The sequence below is a fragment of the Etheostoma spectabile genome, chromosome 21, assembly GCF_008692095.1.
Source record: "Etheostoma spectabile isolate EspeVRDwgs_2016 chromosome 21, UIUC_Espe_1.0, whole genome shotgun sequence".
NCBI classification, from domain to species: Eukaryota; Metazoa; Chordata; class Actinopteri; order Perciformes; family Percidae; genus Etheostoma; species Etheostoma spectabile.
The window spans coordinates 10,967,614-10,977,613 of record NC_045753.1 but is presented as its reverse complement, the minus strand read 5'-3'; the positions used below and the strand labels follow the sequence as shown (position 1 = coordinate 10,977,613).

Sequence of the window (10,000 nt, the reverse complement as noted above, 5' to 3'; positions counted from 1 at the left end):
TGATGGCACCCTTTCAATCTTCCATCCCTTCTAAAATAATAGTCTGGTTATCATTAAACTAGTCTGGAGCCAGCTTCTTACTGTACGTGCTTATCCATCCCATTTAGGATTGACCCATCTCACAGAACAAATAATCTCGGGCTGGATGCAACCTGGGCTTTTAAAGGTTTATTGCTAGGAATTAAAAAAAAAAGACATTTACGTGTGGATCCATGTTCTAAGCATCAGCTTTGGGTGGTGACCCAATCCAACTGGGAGGAGATGCCAGAAGACAGACACCGAATATGTTGATCGCCCCTGGGATGTCAGTGTTTTCTCATCAGTTGATTCTGTCTTTGCAGGAGCTGATCCTACCTCTGCTACTGTTGGGTCTCCTGGTTCTCATCAGCACCCTGAATCCTCACGTTTATTATGGAGGCATCAGCACTCTGGAGCTGGAGCGTGACGACCACTTCTTTAAAGGCCTGGGCTACACACCCATCACCAACATCACCAACCACATCATGGAAGAGGTGGCCCAGGAGATGCGTAAGTTTCTGAGAATCATCTCATCCTTTATATTCGCACCTACAGTACAAGGCAATGCAAGGCAGCTTTATTTGTAGAGCACATTTCAGCAACAGGGCAATTCAAAGTGCTTTACACAAAAACAGTTAAAAAATAAAAACAGATAAAACACAAGATAAACACAAGACAAGACCCCCTTGTGTTCTTCACAGCTGTTGATTTGTGTCAAAAGGGAAAGTGACTGAGGAGAGTTACGGGTTACCAAATATAAGATGAGATAGATAAGAAGGTGTTATAGTATTATAATTAGGGCTGAACAATTTGGGGAAAGAAATTGAAATGCAATTTTTCTGCCAGATATTGCAATTTGATTTGTGATTGTTCTTTCTAGCTACATATTGCACCTACTACCACCTAAATAAATGAAAAATACTTCTTTTCAATATTATATTTACTGTTTTTAATTAGATAAATGCTGGATTGATGTTACATTGTATACAAAATGTTAAAACAGTCAAACAGTTAGTCCGATGGATTTCAAACTTGACAGGTGTCCTGCTATGGGCACGGGTAAGTGCGGGGCCAAGTTTGACGTTGTTTGGATTAGAAATGCAAAAGATATCATTAAATATATATCGGTAAAAGAAGCACACATTGGCCTTTGCCACTCTAGCCGCTGGCCCCTCCCCCTCTCACCCTGAGGACCAGAGACAGAGAGCAGCGGAGCTTTGGCAGCTAAAATGTGACATACACCTCAGGTGAAAATTCCCAAATTTCAGGACGTTTCAGAATCCCACACAAAGCACAACCAGACAGAGCGTGATGCCACCATTGGGCAGGCTATTTATCTTATAAAGCGAGACGTATCTGTATATACTGCATGTGTGTCCGTGTTTTGGAGGAAGGTAACCTGCACATCAGCAGACTTCACGTGCAGATCGTTTTTAGAACAGCGGGGTGGTGGGGGGGGGGGGGGGGGCTCTTTTCCTGCTATTGTATTAAAATGCTGTGAGCCGGCAGAACGTAACGTAGCCTAATCTCGGAGATTTTTTTTTCCAGAGCGCTGTGCAATGCAAGAAAATCTCTGAGTTGAACCGGGCAGGTACATCAGTTTGCATCAAACTCGAATCAAATCCCCAACGTCACCGTTAACCAAGCAACTAAACATGAATGGAAATGACCACCTCTGCTGAAATGTTAAATTTGTTAAACAATCCAACGCAAGACAACACTGTCTCTCTCTCGCCCTCTCGTTCTCTCGCTCTCTCTCTGCGCGCACACACACACACACACACACACACACACAACACACACACACCACACACACACACACACACACACACGGTCCGGTTCTGGTGGTTGATGAAGGCAGATATGTACTGATTAGCTCTCATAACGGGCCACGTGGGTAGCACACTGCCAAGAGCCCATGACGCTAATGTCTGATTACTCCACCTTGTCATTGAGATTGTGGTTTTGTGATTACAAACGGGCACATTTTCAACGGGCACTGCCCTAGTTCTTTTAAATTGCAAATTTGATTAGAAATGGTTAATCATACACCCCTAATTACAACGAATAAATACAACAAAATTGCGTATGGTGCTTAAAAGATACTTTATTGCACACATTATATATATATATATATGTATACTGATATATACAAACTACACATTAATTCAAAAACCAACCATAATCAGGTAGTTTGTGATAGTCAAATAATTGCATCTTTCTAAACACACACTTTTTATTGTCCACCTTGTGTTTTCAGACCTACAGGATCATCTGGAGATGTTTGCCAGCGAGGAGGACCTGGAGAACGCCAGTCTGTATGAGCCTTCCAGCTACGTTGGTGTTGTGTTCATGGACAGCGCTGCCACGTCGTACAAGCTACGCTTCCCCTACAACCAGCTGCCCTTACCCAGCGATTACACAGAAACTATTGGTAAAGTCTAATGGGATTTTCTTTATTTTGCCGCCTTCTTTACACTACAAAGACAAGAAATTTGCTCACTTTGAACATTAAATATCTTGTGTTTGTAGTGTATTCAATTGAATATAGGTTGAAAAGGATTTGCAAATCTGTATTCTGTTTTTATTTACGTTTTACACAACGTCCAAACTTCATTGGAATGGTGGTTTGTGTATACGTAAATATTTTTCCTGAAAACATTTTACTAGAAGATATCTACATAAGAGTGACATGACACAGTCATGACACAAGAACCCTAATCATAACCCTAACCCTAACTTGTCATGACAAATGCGAATGACACTAAAAGAAGCGTTAGACGTTGTCAGAAACATTTAGGACTTGTTTATAATGTTCATGACAGTGTCATGTCACTCTTATGTAGATACCTTCACGTAAAGTGCAACCAAATGTTTTCAGCCCTCCCTCTATTTAAAGGTCCCATGACATGAAAATGTCACTTTATGAAGTATTTTTAACATTTAAGGAGTCCCCCAGCTTGCCTATGGCCCCCCAGTGACTAGAAATGGTGATAGGTGATAAGTTGTGTGTATTGAATTATATGCCTGTGTGAAGGAACACAGCTGAAATATAAAATGTTTGTAATTTATATCTGGCACACCCACAGCTTATGTTGTTGCCGTTGTGTTTGTTCTCCTCTAGCCAACTGTTTTTCCAGCTCGGTGAACTGCAGAGCAGCTAATTACTGGTACTCCGGCTTCATCCGCCTCCAGTCTCTGATCGATGCAGCTATCATCCAGGTGAGACGGGCCGGAGATCAGCACCCTGTTCCCCAGTCTGAACCAACTCGACCTTAAAGAGGGAACAACGATGCAGTGCGAGTTTAGAATAACTTATTAGGGCCGAGACAATGTGCTTTGGTCCCGATTCGATTCCTTCCCGATACATGGGTGCCTATTCGATTTTTGGGGGGTTTCTTTAAACATTTTATGCATGTTGGTTTGTACATTTAATATAATTTCAGAGATAATCTGAAGGTATTAAAGGACAAATACATATAGGACGTGTCATTTTTGGTTTATTTCAAGAAGGCAACAGTAGCTCATGTTAGGGCTGCTCGATTTATAAAATAAATAAAGAAATCACGAACACCATTATTTAGTCAATATTGAAATCACGACTTGTTTAAATACTCATTGTATTTTGGAAAGTTGTTGCATTTACAACAGTTAAATCTAAAGTGTGTAGTTTCTGTTGCCTCCATGAGGAATTCTATGAAATAACAACAAAACTGTCGGCGCGTCCACATGATAAAAGCCTTTCGTGACCGTGCATCCCCTTAAAATAAATAGTACAAAAAATACAATCAAATGTTGGCTGAGTGAGTTCAGCCTACTGGAGGGGCGAAGTTGCGTGTTTCATTCAGGACACGAGACATAATAACAGTTCACTTGCAAAATGTAATGTGCATAATAATAGTTTTTCTCCATTACATCGCTTTTGTGATTGTTGGGAGCCAAAATCAAACTAGCGATCAAATCCGATTAAGTCCACAGCGCTAGTTCAAGTACGGTCGGATCTAATGTAGTGCTGAACGGATAAGTTGGTTATTTGGTTTGTTAAAATAGAAAGACATGTTGAGAAACAAGTCTATAATGAAGATAGTCATTACTTCCAGTCCCAGTTTGAGCCTAACAATCCCTCTGCTGTGTGCAGATGCAGACAAAGCGCTCAGTGTGGAGTGAGATGGACCTCCAGGTGGTAATGATGGGTCAGCCGGGCTCGGTGGAGGTGCAGAAGTTCCCCCACGCCCTCATCTCCATCTACCTGGTCCTGGCCTTCACACCCTTCGTCACCTTCCTCATCGTCAACGTGGCGGCGGAGAAGGAGCATCGCCTCAAAGACACCATGACCATGATGGGGCTCTACGACACGTCTTTCTGGTGGGTGACGCGCATCGGTCCCTGTAGCTTCAGACGCTTGTTATGTTTTTTTCTATGGAGATAATCCATAATAACTCGCTTTCTGTGTGATTGTTTACATGCTTTAAGGTACACTGTGTAGTGTTCTGTATTAGCTAAAATCAATATCTTCATTCATAAATATGTCCTCATTGGTGTAAAATTACCTCTGCCAATGATCTGACTTATTGTCGTAAGTGTAGAATTTCATATCTGTATTTACACTGGACGGACATATCCAAGGAGGCTTCAATGTCGTTCCGCCATTTTGAAAAACCATAATAGCTGAGAGGGACATAAAGCACTAGCCAATCCAGAACACGTTTTCGTTCAGAGCCGGCGTCACGTAACTGAAACCAGCTGAATTGGAGAAGGAGATCAGTGAGAGGCGCTTGTCACTGCCATGGCAAATTTGAAAGCCTGCACTGCACTTTAGTTCATAATGGACATAATCATACTTATGGCGATCTACAGGAGAAGTTAGCCTTGTCACCAAAAAAGCAAAAATCGTAAGCTTCTTGAACAAAACGGCTACCGTAGTTGCAACACGCATTTGAAAAAGCAAGGCGCTTGAGTGCACTATTCGCTTGAATACAAAATACAATTTCACGCTAGATAGGAGAAATGGCTCCACCGTGTACCTTTTTAAGTTGTTGTGTTGTTGAACAGGTTGTCATGGGGCCTCCTGTACGCCGCTCTAGTGACCACCATGTCCATCCTGATGTCCATCATTGCTACGTACACGGCCCTGTTCCCCAACAGTGACTTCTTTGTCGTCTTCCTTCTCATCTTCCTCTATGGGATATCATCGGTGAGTAGAGCTGCGACGGAGGAAAAGTAAACCTGCGCACCCTGTCTACATAGAAACATGACATGCAAACACAGAGTGTGTCAAAGAGTCTATTTGTACTCATTTTGTGTCACTTTGTAGGCATTTTGCATCTATTCTTTTGTCATTTTGCATTTTTGTAGTAACTTTGTGTCTCTTTGTAGTAATTTTGGGTCATTTGTAGTCGTTACGTGCACGTTTTAGATGCTTTTATGTCATTTGTTCGGTGTCTTTTTGTGGTCGTTTTGCATCTCTGTAGTCATTTTGATACTCTTTGTAGTCATAAAAGGGTCACTTCACCTAAATGACAACAGTATCGTCTCATTTACCCCTAGTGGCGTCTAGCCACGCAGCTAGTTTTGGTTTTGTTGTTCCAGGTTTTGAGCTGTACATTTCGGCGATTTCTTCCCAGTAGTGAAAAATGAGACGCAAGTCTTCCGGGATTTGATGTAGCTGTAATTAGGTGAAATGTAGGTAAAGCTAGGAAACCACAGTGTGTTGCTTTTAGGGTTAGGGTGAAATGGGTTGTGTGTAGTTTGTTGTGTGTTCTATGCAAGATCTTTTGTAACTCATTGCAGGATTTTAAGCATGACATTTTCTAAAATTGTTGCTTATCTTGGAGGTGATTTATTCCCACACTCTTAGAAATGGATTGATGACCAACCCAATACAGTCAATGTTAAACTAGTATGTTTAAACTGGAGGTTTTTTATTCACAGCACTGTTCAGTTCTGCATGACAACATTGAGGGTGGTAGTCATTGGAATACTGATTTCCTCCTCCTCCTCCTATCTCTGTCTCTCAGATCTTTTTCTCCTTCATGCTGACTCCGTTATTTAAGAAGCCCAAGTTTGCCAGCACAGTGGGCTCCATGCTGACGGTGATGTTTGGCTGCCTGTCCCTCTTCACCGTGCTGATGAAGGACTTCCCGCAGCCGCTGGTCTGGCTTCTCTGTCTGCTCTCCCCCAGTGCCTTCTCAATCGGGATCGCACAGGTAACAAACGCACACTCTGCTCCACTGGTCATCTTCGGGTATGTGCCGTGTAATGAAATAACCTGGTTGGCCAAGAAATGTCTCCAGGAAGGTTGTTAGTAGCTTGCTGGAGTTGTACCCCCCCCCCCCCCCCCCCCAAATGACAATTTCCCATCACCAGGGTGCATTTCCATCCATTTCTGCAGTTGTTGTCTTGTGACTTTGTTGTTGTCTGTAGCTTTAATTACCTGCCGCGACAGGTACGCAGGCATTGCTTCTCCTTGTGAGTCAGTATCATCATTCAAAAATGTGGTCCTGGAGACGTGCTTTAAGGGGCACTATCACAGAGGCCATTTTGAGTACTTTGCCAGTTGTTTATGTGTCCGCAGCCAGATTTTGTTACCAAGATAGCGCCGTAACTTGCAAGACACAGTCATGAGACTTTACGGATGTGTATTTTAGATCAAAATAAAGGCAGAGTTTGCAAATGGATCCGGGCTAAGCAAGTGTGCCAGAAACAGGATGACAGGAAGTAGTCAAGGGTCTCCCTTACGCCTGTGGCCCTAATTTGCATCCTGGTGGTTGTGCAGTCCCATTGCAAGATTAGTTTGTTTTGAATTTCAAGACATTTTATATAGTTTTTTTCTACACATATTTATGAAAACCAAAAATATTTATTTTTGGCAAAATAGTTCACAAGAAGGTTTGAACTATTTTGTAACTATTGAGTTAGTGTGTGTGTGTGTGTCTGTGTGTGTGTCTGTGTGTGTGTCTGTGTGTGTGTCTGTGTGTGTGTGTGTGTGTGTGTTAGGTGGTTTACCTGGAGGCCCAGGGAGATGGGGCTGTGTTTTCCTCCCTGGCCAACGGCCCGCATCCTCTTTACGTGCCCCTGCTCATGCTGGTTGTGGACTGCATCCTCTACCTTCTGTTGGCTCTCTACCTAGACCAGGTTCTGCCTGGTGAGTACACACAAACACACACTAAATAAGTTACAAAATAAGCAATACGAAAGTTGTCATGGCCATTTTATATATTAGTAACCGATAATGAAAAGAAACATTAATTTCAACCCTGAAAGGAAGAAAGAGAAACACATGCCCAGTTTCACACACACACACACACACTCACACAGAATAACTCAATAAATTTACAACTAATTAAGTCTACTTTAATACTATAAGTTGTATTAGTTCTGCAGCCGCAGAAGGTTTCACCATGCTGCAACTAACGATTCTTTCCATTGAAAATATAGAAAAGAAACTAGAAACTTTCAACAAACTGGAATCAGATTTAACTTGTCTTACTTTAAAAAAAATTAAAAAAATTAATAAAATAGTTGACAACTAATCTCTTATGTGATTAATCTTTGCAGCTGTACACTTTGAGTTTGATCTTTAACCCTATGATTGTTTAGTACTACTATCATGTGTAATACCTAATAAATTTTGTCTGAAATGCAGGGGAGTTTGGAATAAAGAGGTCCTTGGTGTACTTCCTGAAGCCCTCCTATTGGTCCAAACGCAGTAAGCGCTACGTTGAAGTGAACTCTGTGTACGACACGGAGGCGAACGGCGCTCCTGGCGGAGACGAGTCGGTCGAGCCGGTTTCGGCCGAGTTCAGAGGGAAAGAGGCCATCCGGTAAAAGTCTGAACCTGCATATGATTCTCAGTTTGATGCATATTTCTGGTGCAATAAGTGCTTCCTGGAAATGCAGTTTGTTGCATTTCTGAGTAGGTTTCTACACTTTTATGGCGGCTGCTTTTGTATCACCATCATATCACATGACCTTGGACTGTAAAGATGTCATGCTGTTATAGCATACCATGCACAAAATGTCTAAATCTATAAAGGGCTGGGGGATGATATAGAAAAATTAGATAACATGATATTCTTGACCAAATACATCAATGTTGATATACAGTAACATTACATTACATTTAGCTGACGCTTTTATCCAAAGCGACTTACAGTTGCTATATATCTCAGAGGTTGCACACCTCTGCAGCAACTTGGGGTTAAGTGCCTTGCTCAGGGACACATTGGTTAAGATATCACAGTGGGAATCTAACCCGGGTCTCCCACACCATTTGTTATATCCACTGCACCACCACTATTGATTGATATAGCGACGATATTGTCAGATTGACAATTGGTGCCTTCACAAAAAAAAAATTACAATGAGATTTGAGATAAATTATCATCAATAAGGTGGTTAACAAGCAAAATTATAAAATTATCATAATGAATTATTGCCCAGCCCTATGTCCAAAACATCCATACAGAGGATGAGACCTTTGATACTGAAGCATGAGGAGAGAAATGAAGGCTGGGAGAGTTTCCACGCTCAGGTAAAGCCTAGGGGGACCAGTCTGTACGATGAGAGCTGCTCTTCATTCTGACACATTCTTCATTTACACTTTGTGAAAAAGAAATTCCTGATGGCTCCTGTTTCTCTTTCTTTTCCTCTGGCAGCATCAATAACATCCAGAAAGTGTACAAAGAGAAGGACAACGTGGTGGAGGCTCTGAGAGGTGAGTCCTGAACACTTTGACATGATTGGTTCCTTTTTAAAGTCAAAGGCTTCTTAATTAGCAGATGTTGGGATTTGTTCTCACTGTATAAACTATTTGACTTCACAGTGTGTCCACAACTCTGGAAAGGCCTGAACAATATTCAACAAATTGTGTGTGCAGTTTTTTTTAATTTTAAATTTTTTAATTGTGCAGCTTTTAATATCTGTCGCTCCATTTTAGAAAGAAAAAATAACATTTTGGGAATTATGAAAAAATACACCTTTTGTGTGCAAAGCTATAATCAAAATGTCATTTAGTCAGACGCTACAAAACTGTGGTTAAGCAGCAACGTGGCATCATGATTTCGCGTAACATACACGCCAACTTCCTTAAGCCAAGTGGTGTGTACTAGAGCCCGGCCGATATTTGGCATTTACGATGTATCCCATATACGACATTGGAACGTTGATGCTGCAACAATATGTTGTTCAACCCAACTGAGTGTGTTTGTCTGTATATGACTCCGCAATTTGTGATTCCACGGTGCCGTCCCTCTCTTTCTTTACATCCCCTCCCCAGGTTTGACGTTCGACATCTACGAGGGCCAGATCACGGCTCTGCTGGGACACAGCGGGGCGGGAAAGTCCACTCTCATGAACATCCTGTGTGGCATCTGCCAGCCCACCAACGGCTCGGCCACCATCTACGGCTCCCCCGTGTCAGAGATCGCAGACGGGTCCGAAATGAAGCAGCTGGTGGGAATTTGCCCCCAGTTCAACATCATCTTTGACGTGCTCACTGTGGAGGAGCACCTCAGGATATTCGCAGCCATCAAAGGGATCCCGCCCTCAAACACCGATGCTGAGGTAATTAGGGCGGTTGATTTAATTGTTGACGGTTATTTTCTCTATTGATGGATTAGTTGTGTGGATCTGTGGATCAGTGTTTCCCAAAAAGCCCAATATGACGTCAAATGTCTTTTATCCACAACTCAAAAGACATTAAGTTTACTGTCACAGAGGATAAACAAGACTAGAAACATAGTCACATTTAACAAGCTGACATCAGAAAAGTTTTACTTTTTTGTTCATAAAAAATCATAAAATAGTTTGGAATTCATGTAATAGTTGACAACGAATCGATTAATCACTGCAGCTCTAAATGTGATGATCTAAACCCGTCTCTGTGTTATTGTTAGTTTTGTTTCAACTTTTCAATTGTTTACATGCATGTTGTTAGATGGCTTATTCAAAAAGGCAGTGTGAGATTGACTCACACAATCCC

At 41.8% G+C, this 10,000-nt stretch overlaps 1 protein-coding gene across 3 annotated transcripts in view; it reads left to right on the top strand.

Moving 5' to 3' along the window:
- The window catches only part of abca5 (ATP-binding cassette, sub-family A (ABC1), member 5), a 37,690-nt gene that overhangs the window by 5,022 nt on the left and 22,668 nt on the right, over nt 1-10,000 (top strand). For all 3 annotated transcript variants that reach the window (XM_032501820.1, XM_032501819.1, XM_032501821.1), the window contains exons 3-12: nt 342-528; nt 2,279-2,452; nt 3,143-3,240; nt 4,157-4,383; nt 5,071-5,212; nt 6,036-6,224; nt 7,015-7,162; nt 7,664-7,841; nt 8,676-8,734; nt 9,296-9,582. In XM_032501820.1, the coding sequence (XP_032357711.1) occupies nt 342-528; nt 2,279-2,452; nt 3,143-3,240; nt 4,157-4,383; nt 5,071-5,212; nt 6,036-6,224; nt 7,015-7,162; nt 7,664-7,841; nt 8,676-8,734; nt 9,296-9,582 (1,689 nt within the window). The remainder of the gene's footprint in view (nt 1-341; nt 529-2,278; nt 2,453-3,142; nt 3,241-4,156; nt 4,384-5,070; nt 5,213-6,035; nt 6,225-7,014; nt 7,163-7,663; nt 7,842-8,675; nt 8,735-9,295; nt 9,583-10,000) is intronic.